This window comes from Schistocerca nitens, chromosome 1 (genome assembly GCF_023898315.1).
Source record: "Schistocerca nitens isolate TAMUIC-IGC-003100 chromosome 1, iqSchNite1.1, whole genome shotgun sequence".
NCBI classification, from domain to species: domain Eukaryota; kingdom Metazoa; phylum Arthropoda; class Insecta; order Orthoptera; family Acrididae; genus Schistocerca; species Schistocerca nitens.
In genome coordinates, this window is record NC_064614.1 from 708733852 (window position 1) to 708753603 (window position 19752).

Genomic DNA, 19752 nt, shown 5'->3' on the forward strand with positions numbered 1-19752 from the left:
GCTTACGTTATAAGCAGCAGATGTCTAATGTGACAAGAAGTAGCATTTTATTTAGTCTCAGCCTTTCCATTAAATTAAACACATTAAATTTAGCTTGAGTAAGCATATGTAGTTTGAAGCTGTTTAACAACAGTTAGTCATTAATGTAGTTTGTAATAGCTGCTTGATGTAATTAACGTATATCTTGACTTGTCTCATATAAGGTTTCCTTCGTTTATGCAATGCAATTAATTAATTAACTTTATTTATGAGGTTGGGACTTAAATAGTGCCAACTATTTATTCACAACCGACACAAAAAAGTTACATGTTTGCACCTGTTACTGTCCTTCAGAGTAGTCACCAGCATTGTATAGAACCCAATGCCAGTGATGTGGAAGGCACAGTATTCCATTAGCAGAGACTGTTCTGTCGAGGGTGCAAATGGAGCGGTCTAACGTTATGGTGATTCTTGTGTATGACTGTGATGGTGTTATCATAACGCATTATGTTCCTCCACAGCAGAGCATCAATGCACAGCATTACTGTTCATTTTTGGAGCATCACCTGTGACCAGCTTTGCAAAAGAAGCGGTGACACTTTCTGCGCTACCCACCCATCATTTTGCATGACAATGAATGGGGCGCATACAGGGCAAGCTGTGGCTGCTCTGTTCAGTCGATGGGACTGGGAAGTACTGTACCATCCACCATACTCCCCAGACTTAAGTTCTTGTGACTTTGGTTTGATTCTGAAGATGAAGGAACCACTTCATGGCATTTGCTTCAGAAGTTTTCCATAGATTTGACAGGCAGTAGACAGTTCTATTCGCACCATCAACAAAACAGGCTCTGCTAATGGTATACTACACCTTCCAAATTGCTGGCAAAGGGTTCTACACAGCACTGGTGACTACTTTGAAGGACAGTAACAGGTGCAAACTGTTAATTTTACTTGTTTTAGGTTTAAAAAGAATCTGTCTACTTCACTGAACATTATGTTTATTTCACATTGTACAGCCACACAAAAACACACATCATCAAAGACCTAGTTTCTAATACTTGTCTCTCCAAAGACTCAAAAGCAGGAGTGATGCCAACTTTTGTCTGCCACTTAATTAAATACAAACACATATAACTGTAACACTTTCCCTTATTTAATTAAGAAAACAAAGGGAACACATCAACATGGGAGACCCATCTTATGAAATAAATGTAACAGTCTTGGTTTTGCCAGCAGCTTCGTCAGTATATTTGCTAACTGGTCCTCAGTTGAAATATGTTGAATGCCTAACTCTCCTTCCAGTACCTTTTCTTGGATGAAGAAATACTTTATCTTTATATGCTTTGTGCAATGATGGAACTCGGGGTTTTGTGCGAGTTTCACTGTTGCCTGATTGTCAACCTTAAGGACTGGAACTTCACTCAACTTTCTCATTCCTCTAAAAAGTCTACACAGATAGATTATCTCCTTCACAGCTTCTGTTACAGCTACCAGCTCTGTTTCTGTTGTAGATGTTGCAGTCACTGCCTGTCTTTGGCTGAGCCAGGAGATAGCTCCACCTGCATGTGTAATAAGTACACCAGATGTTGACCGTCCAGTTTTGTTGCACCCTCCAAAGTCTGCATCGCTGTAGCAATCTAATATGCCACTGCACAAATTTGGATGATAGATTATGCATAGGTCACATGTACCTGCTACATACCGGAGTACTCACTTTAGTCGCACTACATCTTCTGTTGATGCCGTGTCAAGAGTTTGAGACATGGAGCTCACACTATAAGCCAGGTCAGGTCTCGTTCCAAGCATCAGGTACATCAGTGCTCCAACAGCTTGCCGATAGGGAAAGTTACACTTCTCTGCATTCTTTCCTTCTACCTGTAATGTATCTGGTTCCTTTACAATTGATATTGAGACAGGTTTGCACTCTTGAAAACTGAAACGCTCCAGAATCTTCTTTGGCTTTTCTTGGTTGCACCATCATCAAAGTGTTTTATCTCAAGTCCAAGGAAATATGATGCTGGTTTCACAGTGATCTTAAATTCAGCCTTCAACTTATCAACAAACTTTCTGGCATCCAGCTGATCACTTGCCACAACTAACTCATCGTCTACATAAAGAGGAACTAATAGTTTCTTGCCATCTTCTTCTCTGATATGTAAAAAAGGATCTGCATCACTTGCCTTGAAACCTGCTGACATGAGAAATGCTCCAAACCGTTTACTCCAACGTCTTGTGGCTTGCTTAAGTCCATACAAACTTCGCCTTAATTTGCAAACTCTCTCTGTGCCATCATTATACCCTTCTGGCTGTTGCATGAATATTATTTCTTCTAGTTCTCCATACAAGAATGCTTTAGACACATCAAACTGTATTAGATGCATCTTTTCAGCTGCAGCAACACTTAACATTGAACGAATTGTGCTCAGCTTAGCTACTGGACCGAAGGTCTCACTGTAGTCTATGCCGTAGTGTTGATTAAATCCCTTGATGACAAGTCTTGCTTTATATTTCTCAACACAAACATGTAACTCTTGTATCAGTTGTACACAAATAGTTGCGACTGTTTAAGTTACAACCCCCATATTTTTATTTTGTGTTCAGGACTTGGACGATACAAAATAATAAAAATGCAATTCAATGATACAAAATAATAAAAATGATAACAAAATTCTGCAAGATACCGCTGATTTTCTTATAGATGGGCCATCAGCTCCAGAATTCCACTACCGAGCGAGGTGGCGCAGTGGTTAGCACACTGGACTCGCATTCGGGAGGACGACGGTTCAATCCCGTCTCCAGCCATCCTGATTTAGGTTTTGCGTGATTTCCCTAAATCGTTTCAGGCAAATGCCAGGATGGTTCCTTTGAAAGGGCACGGCCAATTTCCTTCCCCATCCTTCCCTAACCCGAGCTTGCGCTCCGTCTCTAATGACCTCATTGTCGACGGGACGTAAACAACACTAACCTAACCTAACCAGAATTCCACTGTCTTGATAACCTTAACACTTGCTAGATATAGATCTTGTGTGGTGCACAGTTCGGGCCTATAGAGCAGATGTGGATTCTGCAGGTCACCACACCCGTAGGACTCATCTTTATTCATGAAGAAACACTTCCTAACATTCATATTGCATCATGACACTCCTGTCCTCAATCATTTTAGTGTCTTACATGTCACATACAGCAGATGGAATCTTATGGCATGGTCCCCTGCTATGTTCTCCCTAACCCTTTTGGTTAATGAATTTTTCCATAGCTCTGTTTGGTGAGTTACATGTTGTGATGGAATTGCTAGTGATGTGTGCATGAAGCTCCTTCTTGACCTCAGCCTGGGTTTTTGTGGTTTATGTCCAAACAGAGAGTGTATGGGATCAATTTACTGCTTTCTTTCTCTGTTTCTGCAGCTGTTCTTCTGCAGATGTCTTGTGATGCTATACTCATAGTTTGATAATGTTTGGTTAAAGTAGTTGGTTCTAGGCAGCCAGTCACAATGTGTCCAGTTTTGTTTAATGCCATATTCTCCTGTTTGCATATGTGGAGTTTCACCAAACTGGTGCTGCATATTCTGCTGCAAAGAGGCATATTGCCAGGGCAGATGCACAGAGCACATCTAGCTGTGAGCATCGTGTCATGCCAGTAAACCTATGTCTGATGATATTCCAGGCAGATGCTTTTAGTTTTGTGTGTTGACAATGACATTCGAATGTGAGACTACAATCTAACTTTATTCCTAGATATTTTAGAGTATCATAGTGGCATAGTTGTTGCCCTCTCCAGGTAATATTTAACATCCACCTGGCTTCCTGGTTTCACGTTTCTGGGATTTGGCCTTAGGTTGTTACCATCATAATACTTGTCAAGATCTCCATGGCTGCTGTCAGCTTCATCTCCACTTCCTCAAAGATCTTGTCTTGAGCTGCAGTTGCTGTGTCATCTGCATAAATAAATGATCTTGTTCCAGGGTTGGTTGGTTGGTTGGTTGTCAGAGTAGATGTTGTACATCAGGAGTGCCAATACACTACACTGAGGTCCCCCACTGGTTCTTTTTATTATACAGGGTGACAAAAACCCTCCTGTTTTGCAGCAAACACTGATTACATTGTATCAAACAGCAGACTTTAGTGACTGATTATACTGTTCTAATCAACTTCTTGTGGTTGATAGTGTTATACACTGTTGACAGGGCTATGAGTGGCATTTCTGTAACTGCTCCTCATTCACATCCATTCCTTATTAAGGATTTGATCACAGCATGCTTTTCCTGGACAGCCGGCCGGAGTGGCCAAGCGGTTAAAGACGCTACAGTCTGGAACCGCGCGACTGCTCCGGTCACAGGTTCGAATCCTGCCTCGGGCATGGATGTGTGTGATGTCCTTAGGTTAGTTAGGTTTAAGTAGTTCTAAGTTCTAGGGGACTGATGACCTTAGAAGTTAAGTTCCATAGTGCTCAGAGCCATTTGAACCATTTTTCCTGGACAGTAACCTGAGTCCAGGTCTCTTTCAACATGTGAGATGCAATTGAAGATCAGTCTTCCAAGACTTTATACAGCTGTCAAAGAAGGCAACTGGTCAGAAGAATTCAGGATTCATTGGTTCATTTCCTAGCTTCGTAAGTGCTAAATGCAGAGAAACTTTGTTTTCTACTTATATTATCATCCATGATCAAATTATTCTTCTAGTTAAATTGTTGCTAATCCATCAAATGATATCAATTTTTTGCAGAGCACATATAGTCCAAAAAATGAGAGTGGTCTGATATGTTACCAGGTTTCTACAAAACATCTTTATGTTGTAAGTCAGAGATTCTGAAAGACTGTGTGAACTTGAACAATTTATATTTTATTTTCACGTCACATGCTATCAGAAGAGTCAAATCAAAAAGAAGAAGTGGTATTACTACATACCCTGTAAAGGACTTCCAATGGACAACCCCTGATGATGAGACATTTTAGCAACTCATGACATTTTGCATGTATATCTTTCACAACGTTATTCTGAAGGCTGTGGGCCAATAGCTCACTTGCATCATTACAAACAGCAGGTAGAATCTTTGAAATACACAACAACAAATTGCTTACATCATTAATCAAAAGTGTGCTACGTTCAGAACTGGTTTTTGCCTGTGAAAGAACATTATTTCTTTTGGTATCACAGTGAGTTTATGAAAATAAAACAATTATTTTATTAGAAACTAATAAAATTAGTACTCACATATTAAACAGAACTAAAGTAAAAGTTAGAATTCTTTACTTTCAGTGATCACTACTGGAAATCAATACCTTTTATTATTATTACTATTAATTCTATTGTTCAACAAGTCTTCTGGTGTTTTCATCTATCCCTGATTCATAAAGTATCTGGAATAGTGTTTGTCTGTCAACTGAGTCGTAGGCCTTCTTGAAGTCTACGAAAGTAACTACTGTATTTTTATTTTGTATAGCTCTCACTCTCAAAATTGTTTTTAAATTAAGAATCTGTTCTGCACATGATCTACCTTTTCTAAATCCTACAGTAGAAGAAATAGAAAAGATTATCAAAGCATTGAAGAATAACAAAGCACCAGGTGATGATGGGATAGTGTCAGAAATGTGGAAACTAGGGGCTTATCCGCTTGTCAGAAAATTCACAAAGTATTTAAAGACATTTGGACAAAAGGAATCATACCCAGTGACTGGAAACAAGCATTGATCCACCCTCTCCATAAAAAAGGAGATAAAACAGACACCAACAACTACAGGGGCATATCCTTGTTACCAGTGACATACAAAATACTTTCTACAGCACTTTTAAATAGAATAAAGGAACAAGCAGGACCTAGTATAGGAGATTATCAAGCAGGATTTAGAAAAGGTAGATCATGTGCAGAACAGAGTCTTAATTTAAAAACAATTTTGAGAGTGAGAGCTATACAAAATAAAAATACAGTAGTTACCTTCGTAGACTTCAAGAAGGCCTACGACTCAGTTGACAGACAAACACTATTCCAGATACTTTATGAATCAGGGATAGATGAAAACACTAGAAGACATGTTGAACAAAAGCTCACAGATACAACATCAAGAATTAAGTTTCAAGGCGAAATTTCTGAACCATTCAAAATCAAAACAGGAGTTCGATAAGGTGACGGACTGTCCCCAATTCTCTTTAACTTGGTTTTAGATAAAGTAGTAAAAACATGGGAAAACACATTAAAAACAGAGGCACAAAGGATATAAGCATGGGCCAAGGAAAGAACAAATTTGAAGTAAAATGTTTAGCCTTTGCGGATGATATGGCATTGATAACTGAAAACCGAACAGACACAACAGTTATGCTTGATATGTTACACAAGATTGCTGAAAAGACTGGGCTAAAAATATCATACGAAAAAACCGAGTTTATAGAACACAAACATAATACAGAAAAGTTTATGAAAACAAAGTATGGAAAAATTAAAAGAGTTAATAGATTCAAATACCTGGGGGAGTGGATCCAAACTAATGGACTGGATAACACAACAAATAAAGAAAGAATACAAAAGTTGGAATTTGCATATAAATTAACACAAAACTACTACAATAAGAAATCAATACCCATACAAGCAAAGATTAAACATTATAGTTCAGTTATTAGGACACAAGCAACATATGGATCAGAGTGCCTAACATTGAATAAGAAAGGCGAATTAAGAGAACTAGAAAAAAGAGAGAGAAAAATATTAAGAAAAATTCTAGGTCCTGAGAAAAACAAGTAATAGTCAATAAAATATCAGTTGAAAATATAACATGTATATATTTAATCACTATAACTATCACACACATACATTTATTAACAATACCTGTGTATATCGAACTGTAAGAATAGATAAAGACTCATTCACCATACCAGCCAGAACCCTCTGAGCTGTCTTAGGGGGAACGGTATTCCACAAGCTTTCCTTTGTTCCTGAAAATTTGAAAGAATGTAGGTAATTGTAAAATATGTCTTTTGCACAATTAATAGCAGGTGGGGATAAGTAAGAGTTTTGACTCTCTAAAGGAGGTTACAAATCACAGAAAAAAATGCAAGCAAGAAGCTAACACATAATTTAATCAACTTTGACTTGTGTTTTATGAATAATAGTATTTTTACCCAAAATTTTTTCATCCAAACAAAATACCCCTCAAAAGTGTACCTGAGATCTGTATCTAATACATCTAAGAAACATTTGCTCAATGCTTCCAATGTTCACTGTCCAGATTTCTCATAAAGTACAAAATTTCTTTGTATTTTCCGTTTCAAAGCTCACTGGCACTTAACAGTTTGTGATGTTCCCCATACTGCTTTGCAAAATTCCTTGCAAACATGTTAGTCCTTTGGGAGAGCCTCTGTGAGTTTTGCAATTGAAGAAAAAAGATAATATCAAGCCCAAGTTGTGAGTTGGACTGCAAGACACATCAAGCTGACTGGAAGAATGCTTTTTGTGAAACTGCAGTCAAGTCCTGGTCTGACATAACAAACATTTTCAGTGATATTCCAGTAATCCTACTTATTAGTATTTAACTGATGATTGTGATGGTTAGAAAGTAAAATATATGCTTGGAAACTGGATGAATGTAGATATCTACAATGCAACAATAACCATAAGAAAGTTGTTTGATTTCAAGGAAGCCAAATGTTCTGAATAAGGTAAAAGAAGAAGATAAAAGATATAACTGTCTACCAAACATTCAGTTATATATTATGAGGGAAAAGTTATGACAGACATGATTGCTTAGAGTTGTCTGCTGGTATTAAACAATTTGCTTTGAATTTCAAAGTAACATTTTCACTAGGAGTAACTTCAATGACAGCAGGAAGTGAAGAAGTGAACTCATTTATAGGTTATTTCATTACTAATGTCTGAATAACAGAAGAAAGTGATCACACTTCTCTGTCTTAACCAGTATGTACAATAGCTTATCACTTTGACAGTCAGCCGGAGGACAACACCAAGTGTAATTTTGCTACGTGAATTGCAGCTGAAGGCTGTTGAACCATGTTGTACAGGATATAAACTATGATGTCCTCAGAGGACAGCAATACCATCTAGTAGATATCACTAGAACGTGGTATCTAAAGGTCATTGGTCATTACTTTTAGTGAACCCATGAACAGCACTAGTTGCCCTCTGGTGAAGGCAACATTGTTGACATGCAGTCTTAGTAGTGGCTACCTGTGACTCAACCAGTATCTTAAATATTCTTTGTCAAGCAATAAGCAACATTGTATGTGATGCGGCTTCATATATAATGCTTTTCTAAATGTATGACTTGCAGGAAGATCAGTTATTCCACTGTCCCAGCTGCTCGGCTGCTCGACCATTGGGCACAAGAAGACAGTTCTCACTACGAACAATTCAGTAGATTGTACAATACCAGATAGCTAACACCTGTACTTACAGCTTCACAAACAGTGGCATGCACATGGAATTTTTTAATGGTTATTTATTATTTATCCATCCATGGACAAATGAATTGTTTGGATGTTGTCAACACATAACTGTACAAAGTACAGGCACATAAATGTATATAAATGTAAAAAATATATACAGAGATTGTTTGCTATTCTGTGTTACATGTTAGCACATTACATTTCAGTATTCTACTGAATATATGTGTAAAATGCCTCTTAATCATGGCAGCTAATCACTAGCATAATTGCCAAAACAATTTACATATCATTTCATTTCAAGTAATGCTTGACATCATAAAACACTTTTCTAACATATAATTTTTGGTGTACACCTGCAATTCACTTCTCTTTGATCACTTGTGGACATTTGTTGTATAATTTAATTCCATTATACAGCATACTATTTTGGGTCTTTGTTTTGTATTTTTTTCTGAGATGTAAGTGGAGAATGGTTTGGTTCCATATTCCTGTAGAGATCCATTTTTTGGATACTCGTCAATGTCTTTCTTTATGTGGATCACTGTTTACAAAATGTATTCACATGGGACAGTCAAGATTCCCATAGATTTAAACAACTCAGTGCAGTGAGTTCTCTTGTTACTTTTTGTTATAATGAACTGTGGTTAACAGTAGTGACCAAGCTCTAAACTCACAAACTGAGATATTGATCCATTTATAAACCTTCTCATTGTAAAATCTAAATAACAGCTATCATTTCAAAAATTGGTAGAAAATTAAGCAATTACATGCACTGCATTAAGAATATGTTAGCGTTCAAAAATGTGGTACATTTATGCAGTGTTGAGTTACAAATGTCTCTATGATCATTATTGCTTGGTTAGGAAACTAATATTCTGAATTCAGTAACAGTAAATCATCACTAAATTTTGAATATTTTGATGGTTGTAATATGGTTATGACGTTTATAACAAGCACAGATACAGGCCTGCAATGTAACACATTTTTCAGTAGTATTTATTTACTCCATAGTAAAGCACACACAATACATTGAGAGGTAATATGAAACATGTATTCAACCCACTGTTCTGTTTTGCACATTATGCAATCTTTTTGTTGTCATTATCTATCTTATTCAAAATTGTCTCAACTGGGAGTTAGAAGGTCTTTGCCATTGTTTCTTCTATAGGTCCAAACTGACACAGACAGCACAGCTTTAATGGATCTTCAAATGATGGAAACTTGAGGTAGGAAGGTCAACAATATAGGAAAAGATTGATTGCTACTTACCTTAAAGAAGACATGTTAGGTTGCAGACAGGCACAGTTAAAAGACACTTACACAAAGCTTTCAGTCAAAGCCTTCACCAGCAAAAGAGAAACACACACCATTCATACACTCAAGCAAGCACACCTCATGCACACAAGAGCCAACTCTGGTAGCTCAGGACAATTCTGGCTTCTTTACAGTAAGTAGTAATTTATCTTTTCCTACATTGTTTGACGGGTCATCCTTTTTTAACATTATTTTGCGTATTGGCCTCCAATTAATTTTGTTTCCTGTGGTGTCAACCTTATGGTTCACAATGTGTTTGTCCATTTTAGAATATCCAACAAAATCACTGGTCTCCATTACAGTTACAACAAGTTACCTACAAGATTTCATAACATTTAGACAGTCACTTGGTAGGTATATGTGTTGCTGAATTATCTCCAGCGTCTTGAATCAGAATGGATCAATCCAAGCTGCCAATGATTATGTTCATATGTGCTTGAGGTGTGCTTGTTTGTGTGAATGAATGTGTGCATGTTTCTTTTTCTGACAAAGACTGTGACTGAAAGCTAATGTGTAAGTGTCTTTAAGTTGTGTCTCTCTGCAACTTAATGTGTCATCTTTATGGTATGTTTGCAATCTATCTTTTCCTTATGTTGCTGGTATTGCAACCTGGAGTTTCTATTGTTTGAGGGAATATAAAAAGTTCATTTAATCTGAGTAAAGATAGAAAGAGACTGAGGATGTTTTAAATTCTTAGAACAAACAGTGTATAATTTTCTTGAAATAATAGCTGATTCTAAACTGTCCTGGTATAACAACATACAGAAAATGGCACTTAAATATAGCAAGGGTAAAAAAGTTCATAGGCTTCCATGGCCAGTGTCAGTTTGAATAAAATTATTTTGAGTATAATATTATCTCATTATGAAACATTTAAACAATTAAACTGCTGATATTTCAACTGTCTTTGCAGTGATCCTCTTCAGGTAAAGGTATTTCCTCTGAGGAAACAAGATCTGTATGTTAACATACTGTACTTGAGAGTGAGTGAAACCAATGTATTTTAATTACAAACGAAAACTGTAAGAATAATATATAGTTCAGCATCCAGAACGTATCACAGACTGTTTTACAAAACTTCAAATTATGGTTCTCACATTACTACTTGTCATACAGTGCATGATACACATCAAACAGCACTTTCACAGCTACCAGCAGTGTGACGTGTCCTTAGTACAATACCAAGAACAAACATGATTCCATTATTGGAAATGTAAAGAAGGGAACGCAGGAAGGTGGAAGGAGTATATAGAGGGTCTATACAAGGGAGATGTACTTGAGGGCAATATTAGGGAAATGGAAGAGGATATAGATGAAGATGAAATGGGAGATATGATACTGCTTGAAAAATTTAACAGAGCACTGAAAGGCCTAAGTCAAAACAAGGACCTGGGAGTAGACAACATTTCATTAGAACTACTGATAGCCTTGGGAGAGCCAGCCCTGACAAAACTCTATCATCTGGTGAGTAAGATGTATGGGGCAGGCAAAATACCCTCAGACTTCATGAAGAATATAATAATTCCAATTCCAAAGAAAGCAGGAGTTGACAGGTGTGAAAATTACCAAACTATCAGTTTAATGAGTCACGGCTGCAAAATGCTAACATGAATTATTTACAGACAAATGGAAAAACTGGTAGAAGCTGACCTCAGGGAAAATTAGTTTGGATTCCATAGACATGATGGAACACGAGGCAATAATGACCCTACGACTTACCTTAGAAGATAGATTAAGGAAAGGCAAACCTACGTTTCTGACATTCGTACACTTAGAGAAATCTTTTGATAATGTTGACTGGAATATTCTCTTTCAAATTCTGATGGTGGAAGGGGTCAAATACAGGGAGCAAAAGGCTATTTACAATTTGTACAGAAACCAGATGGCAGTTATATGAGTCGAGGTGCATGAAAAGGAAGCAATGAGTTGGAAGGGAGTGAGACAGGGTTGTAGCCTATTCCCAATATTACTCAATGTATACATATTGGGCAAGCAGTAAAGGAAATAAAAGAATAATTTGGAGTAGGAATTAAAATCCACGGAGAAAAAATAAAACCTTTGAGGTTTGCCAACGACATTATAATTCTGGCAGAGACAGCAAAGGACTTGGAAGAGCAGTTGAACGGAACTGACAGTGTCTTGAAAGGAGGATATAAGATGAATATCAACAAAAGTAAAATGAGGATAATGGAATGCAGTCTAATTAAATCAGATGATGCTGAGGGAATTAGATTAGGAAATGAGACACTTAAAGTAGTGGACGAGTTTTGCTATTTGGGGAGCAAAATAACTGATGATGGTCGACGTAGAGAGGATATATATTGTAGACTGACAAAAAAAATGTTTATGAAGAAGTGAAATTTGTCAACATCGAGTATAGATTTAAGTGTCAGGAAGTGTTTTCTAAAAGTATTTGTATGGAGTGGAAGTTAAGTGAAACATAGTTTAGACAAGAAGAGAATAGAAGCTTTTAAAATGTGATGCTACAGAAGAATGCTGAAGATTAGATGGGCAGATCACGTAACTAATGAGGAGGTACTGAATAAAGTTGGGGAGAAGAAGAATTTGTGGCACAACTTGAGTAGAAGAAGGTATCGGTTGGTAGGACATTTTCTGAGGCATCAAGGGATCACCAATTTAGTATTCGAGGGCAGCGTGGAAAGTAAAAAACATAGAGGGAGACCAAGAAATGAATACACTAAGCAGATTCAGAAGTATGTTGGGTGCAACTTGGAGATGAAGAAGCTTGCACGGCATAGAGTAGCATGTCGAGCTGCATCAAACCAGTATCTGGGCTGACACAACAGCTACAAAAACAAAAAAGTGTTTTGTATAAAAATCAATAAAATTTTTCAATATAATATTCGGGATGTTGGGAAGCAATTAATCTATCAATTAAAAACAGATCTAAATGTACTTTTAAACATATAAATGAAGCCCAGAAAATAGTGTGATAGGGAATACGTGTATATCCATCAGTGAAAATTAACATAATGCACGATGTATTTATGAAATTGTTTTGTGTACATTTGTCTCAATAATATATTGGTCTCATTGTGTCTATTTATATTATTAATTCTTTTTTGCACTTTTAATGCCTCAGATGACCTCCAAATTCTCTACAATAATAAACACTAATTCATACTGTAACATACTACAGTACCTGCATCAACAGCCCCTAGAGAGAAACAGAAATATTTGGAGCATATCATCAGCTGCAATAGCAGCAGTAAAAACAGCAGAAATTTGTCCCAGTGGTATTCATGCCACATTTTGCAAGAATTTTCATTTGTCAAGGACAGGTGGGAAGTTATCAATGAAAGACACAAAAGCTAAACTTTTCTTCTAAGAATGAGACACTGGTCAAAAAGGCAGTACATCTTTCTACTGTTGCAACAGCTGTGCTGTGAAATAAATAAACCTAGTGTCTATGAATTTTTGAGTCCCTTCAGAAAGACGATATTGAAATATTTCGAAACTAACAAAAATTACTTCCTGAATTAGAGTGAGTGAACATTACAAATTTAAGTGTATCATAGTTGGTTAGGGTACACGTCATGTCTTTATAATGTTCAAACATGTGATACTTCAACATGCACCATATGAGGCTTTGTACGTAAAGACAATGAAGATTTTAAACTTCTCCTTCAAGAGTGTAATACCCCTTGCACCTATACAATGTTTTAATGTACATTAGAAACAATGTGTCTAATTTTGTGTTGAGAAGTGATATTCATAGCCATAATACTAGAAACAGAACATCTGTAGACATACCATATCATAGATTATCAAAATCGCATAACTCTTACCTAGTTCTTGGACTAAGGATGTTTAATAGACTAAGTGCTGACTTTAAAGAACTGCCTGTAAATATCTTTAAAGCTAAATTATACAAGCTACTAGTGAACAATCCGTTTTACTCCATTGACGAATTCTTTGAAGATGAAAATACTGTATTCTAACGTGTACCTATTTTATGTAAACCAATTCACTTTGATATAGTAGTTTATGTAGAAATATATGCTCTTGACTTTGTCTATTGCTGTAATCAGCTGAACGACAATAAAATTATTATTATTATTATTATTATTATTATTATTATTATTATTATTATATCTGAGGCAACAAATCAAGTGCAAACACTTATAAAAAGCATTACTTAGAAGGTACACTATGGCATAAAAAGTTACATCATAATGTAATAGAATAGAAGTTTATTGTCTCATGCATACTTTCAAGTCATTTAATTGATGCACAGGAGATTCATCAAAACACAACAATTTACTAACAGTTTTCCTTAAAATCAGTAGTGTAATATACTGATACGTACATATCTGAAACATAACACCATTTCTTTTTAAATAAGCTCAAACTGTCAGATCATCCTCATGAACTCTTAAATTGAATAGTAACATTTCTGCACCAGTTCATCACACAAGATTTTTTTTCAATGTTTCTACATTAATACTGAACAATGCTTTTCATTTCATATCAGTATACTGCAGAGTTTGAGCCTGAAGTCAGAGTTTGAGCCTTAAGTTTCAAACAGTGGATGGGCAGCATAAAACTATTTTCATTTATGGTGTTTTAATCATGTTGAAATTGATTCCCTATGATGTGCAAAGATAATCAGCTCTTATATATACAATGAGGGAACACATAATATACTTAAGACTTTTTAGGACCGGATGACACTATTTTCTTCACTTTACACTGTACATCAGAAAGGCAAACAAACTCAGCAGCTTGCACCCCCAGCTACCACCACAAAATTACGTCAAAACTGCCAAAACTGTCAAAAATCCAAATTATTTGCTAAACATTTGTTATTGCTGCCTATCATTTACCATTATTGCAGTCATCTGACCTCAAGACAAACACACCTACACCTACATAGGCATATTCAGAACATAAGCTAAGTTTGATGCAGACACTGGGCAACCACATCTCTAGTAAATTTGGAGCCCTAAAAGCTGACTGATACCATGCAATCCCATCCCATGCACTGGGTCCTTATAGCATATGTGAATAAAAGAATACCAATCCAAGGTGCAGCCAAATATAAATCAGTGTTTCAGTTATGAACTGCCTCATTTGTAAATACAGGCCCAACATTCTCAGGTTAGAAACTTTTCTCAGAAGACCTAATCTGTGCCTGGCCATTTGGCATCAAGATCAGATTAAGCAAAAATACACAACAAAAATTCTACCATATGTGAAACATCCCATTCACACTATCTATATTTATATCTGTATCTATATTTGTACTCTGCAAAGTGCTGTTAAGTGCATGGTAAAGGGTACTTTCCATACTACTGCTGATTAAGGTTTCTTCACCTTCCAATTGCCTAAGGGGTGCAGAATGAGTGACTGCTTTAATGCCACTGTGCACAATCCAGTTAGTCTAATTTTGGTTTTGAGGTTTTTGAGGAAGCAATACATAGGATGTGTGATACATTCCTAGATTCCTCACATCTTGAGACTCACATTAGGCTTTTGTGGGATGGTTGTTATCTATCTCACAGCATCTGCCACAGCTCCGCCCTCCCATCCCTAGTTCCCCCATTGTCTGTAGTGGCAATGGGCAGTGGAGTACAATTCTTCACTGATCCCTTCCTAGACTGGTTCAGCTGTCCCTACATACTTACCCCTAGGAAAGAGTTGTGGTTACTTGTGACAATAAGTGATCCAAAGTAGTTCTTGACTGCCTAGAATGCTCATGTTTGTCACACACATGTAGATTTCTTTTGTGAACCTGAGCTGCCTTTTGCTATTGACAAAAGCCTCACAGTTTAACTGAGCACCTTGACTGATGAATAGAACTCACATGTTGATGATGGCATAATAACAATATTTTCAACAGCATAAAAACACCCAGAGCAACCTTTGTTACATGTGCTTGTAGGAACAGCTCTGTCAACTGACAGTTCTGATATTTCGCAGTCTATGACTGTTTGTGATCCTGCACGAAAACTCATCTAAAAATAACATTATGGCTCCATTCTGTTAAAAAAGAATTGCACATCAAGTTTATTAATTCAAGTAATGGAGCCAAAACAGTAAACTTATTTATTGCACCACTAATTGACATAGCTTAAAAAGATGATGAAAAACTCACCTGCTATAGCTACTGCTGTTGTACCTTATATACCTTTTAACAGTCACAATTTTACAGCATACATTGTTTCAAACATACTTTTTAAAGTTTACAATCAAAATTTGATTGTTTTTACAAAACAGGTTACAGAATTTAATTCTACATGTTGTTACAATTTTTATAAGGCAGCTAACAAGCCAAAATATCATGTCATTATGGTCAAATTACACGAGATACCTATCTACAATAATGTTTGAATTACTTACATTTATAATTTTGTAAATAAAGATTTGATTTCATCTTTATGAGAAGCTGAATAATAATTGTTATAATTTCTATATGTACAAATTTTCTGAATATTAATTTAAACATTTGTTTACATGGGTTTTAATGAATTTTCAGTTAGTGACTAGATATTCATTATACATTAATCATATTTCATGTTAATTACTCTTCAGATGATTTAATTTCATGAATTCAGTGAATTAACAATGTTAACATGCATGTTCATCCATTTAGATTATTTCGAGTAAATGTCATGATTTTGTATCATATACATCAAAATGGTTGGAATCGTAGATTTCATTAAATGTTATCCTATTCTGCTACTTTATATCAGACAGCTTGGCCATTGATGATAATGTCAATGAAAATCTTGGTGGCTGTCATCCACAGAAGATCTGCATATGTGGTAGCCTCTCATCCATAAATGGTCACCTCACTTAGTTTTCCAGAAGTCAGCAGCTAGGCGAGAATCGCTTGCCTTTGTACCGCAGTGGGGATGGTTAATGTGTGTTAGGGAGCAAAGTTACCAAGTACAGCCTTCAGCTATGTCCTATACGTTGACTACAATGGTCTGCAGTTGATTGGTGCGAATGAGACTGACGTGATGGTTGGCACCATTCAGAGAAATGCAGAGGCATTTATAATGGGGGAGGGGGAGGGGGGGTTGCAGTTGCCCTAGTAAGAGCTGCTTTAGTATATGAAATTCAAAAAGGACCTGTAACAGCTGGGCCAAATTTTTGTCATCTAAAATATCACAAAAATTGTCATTAAAATGGCCAGAAAATACCAATAAAATTACATGAGCATGATATAAATCATATGTAAAGTGAGTTATAAAACAAAGCACAGTAGTGAAAAAAATTATAGGAGGTTGAAACTCAAAATTACAAAAAGGATTATTTATTTAAAATTCTGTGTTTTTTCCCTTAAGAAATCAAATTTTTGTAAAACTATCTTAGAGCTATTCCAGCGTATAACTGATTGCAGAGATTCTCAACAGTGAAGGAACGTCTTTTGCTGAACAACATATACCTGTAGTTACATAATGGTTCAACATTTGTTAAAACAAATGGTGCATGCACTTTGATATTTTCCTTTAGTATCAAAATGAATCTAAAATTTCAAAAAATTCATAAATGGACATTACATTTGGTATAATATTGGCAAAAATAATGAGATATTTTTTTTATATCCATAAATGGTACAAGTTAACAACTGTAGGTAATGTGACAATATTTCAGTGTGTACGGATACATTCTTGAGCAACATTGTTGTGTTTTTCCAAGAAACACCTGTGCTATTTGTTCTTGTCAATGTCAAAAGATTGAACTCTTGTGTCATAAATACACATGAAATACAAACATTTAAAAAAAATGAATTAAAATTTTAAAAATTACATCATCTTAGAAAATTAAATACAGTATGCTGCCATTATGAAAAAAGGCGAAGTTAAATTTACATTCTTGTGGCTAGAGTATTTCAGATTTTTGTAATTGTCACAATCTATTTACTTATTTATTTATTTTGTAATCTGTGTAGCTGCAATGTGTAGCTTATAAGGAAAGAATGATTACATGTCAACAAGCTCTGGACGTTATTCATATGCTAAAATAAAATGAAGTGAAGCAGCTGATCGACTGACAAGTGAGTGATAAAACTACTTACATGTGTATTTGGTGCCATTAAGAAGGATAGCAACAGTGAGAGCTACATATCTTGATAATCCTCAAATTGCTACTGCCAGTTGGTATTTATCTCAACATTTAATGTAAGGGTATATACTGGTGTTCAAGTACTGGCACTGTATGAAGGTGTGAATAATGTGGATTACTTTAAGGTGTGTGCCTTGCAGATACTTTTACCAGTAGTAATTCATGCATTTAAGTTTGTAACTCGATAGTCTCTTGCTACGATTGCCACTGTAACAGTCTAAACTGATTGATATATTTACTCTTCTTTGAACAGAGTGATATTTACCTCTTCTTTCTTGAAGAAAAGGGTGCACTGTACAGCTCCATGATAAAGAACACAGTATAATACAATAATAAATAGTGTCAACATGTTTTCTGAAGTTTTCAGGCAATGGTGTATCCAGGTATCATTTTCAGGATGAAACAATTTAGAAATGAAAGCAACTGCCTCCCTGTTGATGAGATATGTTGTAAAATCTTTTACACAAATATATATTGTTGTTTGACATACAAGCAATATGTCCGCCCATGATAACTGAGGGAAAAGACAGATATGTATTTCAAGAGTGAAAATTTTGATATCGGCTTAAGGAAACATTACAATACAGATATACGTTCATCTTTGTTTCGTAGATGTTTCTTTTGTGATTATATTGCATCTTTGTCCCACACAGTGTTCTGATACTTATTAAATGACATACTTTTTGGCTAAACCAAAATAAGATCTCTCATAGGTATGGCATTAATTATCCAGGCATCGATTCATATAGCATGTCAGTAACTGGTTAATGACTAACAATTAGCAATCATGGCTTGCATGTGATAGGTTCCATTGATAATGACTTGGAAATAAGCGGTCTCAATCTCATAGCAACCATATGGAGTGACCTGTGTTTTCAGGCTTTGTTTGTGTCATACATCCTGAGGTTCTGGACATGCTGGTTTTGGACATATGACAGGAAGGATAAAAACTGGTTACTATGGCCACATATTGCTGGTGGAGGGGTGGGATTCCTGCATTGTGGTGCAATTCTCAGTTCTAATAAAGTGCAGAAATTGTAATGGTACAAAGTTACGTTCTGTGATACTTGCAGCTTGTGTCTGTAGTCTGAAGCAGCAGAGGACCACTTACGGTGTACATACTCCAAAAAGGGAAGATATCACTCAAAACAATCATTCAAAATTACTACACAAGATTATTGTTAGGTGTATTCAATGAAGTTACCACTGCACTGAAAAGAATTGACCAGTCTTATAGCGTTGAATGTAATAATTCCATTTCGTGCTCTTTTAATTTAAATCCAGTTTCATTCACTGTGTGAGCAAATATTACACAAAATAAACAGTATTTTTTATTTTGTCAAACAGTTTTAATGGCAGGAAAACAATTTAGACGGAATATGGTTTTTATAGGACGTGTGTGTGTGTGTGTGTGTGTGTGTGTGTGTGTGTGTGTGTGTGTGCAGTATCTCCTCCCACACACCTGTATCAATTGCAACCAAATTTGGCATACAAACAGTACATGTCATGACTATCGGTACTGTGGGGGTTAAATCCTCTTAGCTCCAATAGGCATCGGGAAAGAAATGATTTTTTTCAGTCCCTGATTTGTAGGCTGCCCTCGGGACAGGCATGTCATGTGGGAGTATTACTGCCCTGCCTTATTGACTTACTCTTCATTGCAGCCTATATCCCAGGGACTAAAGTACCGTATTTTGCTCGGAGGTAGGAGGGGGTGGATATGGAGAAAGGGACAAGAGCAAATACACATAGAAAGGGGACAGGATGAGATAGACAAAGAGAGGGAGCAGGAGGAGATAGGCAGAAATAGGAGGAGGGGATGTACACAGAGAGAGTGGGGCGAGGAGCTGGACAGAGAGAGAGAGAGATAGAGAGAGATAGAGAGAGAGAGAGAGAGGGAGGGGAGACACCAAGAGAGGGGGGAGCAGGAAATGGAAGAGAGAGGTAGAGGAGGAGTTGGGCAGGGAGAGGTA

General features: G+C 36.3%; 1 protein-coding gene across 1 annotated transcript in view; it reads right to left on the reverse strand.

Moving 5' to 3' along the window:
* Nucleotides 1-19752, reverse strand: part of LOC126259826 (uncharacterized protein KIAA0825 homolog) — a 184387-nt gene that overhangs the window by 96388 nt on the left and 68247 nt on the right. Inside the window, exons 4-5 of the mRNA XM_049956872.1 lie at nt 6798-6904; nt 4885-5100 (exon numbers count right to left, since the gene is read on the reverse strand). Coding sequence (XP_049812829.1) covers nt 4885-5100; nt 6798-6904 — 323 coding nt within the window. The remainder of the gene's footprint in view (nt 1-4884; nt 5101-6797; nt 6905-19752) is intronic.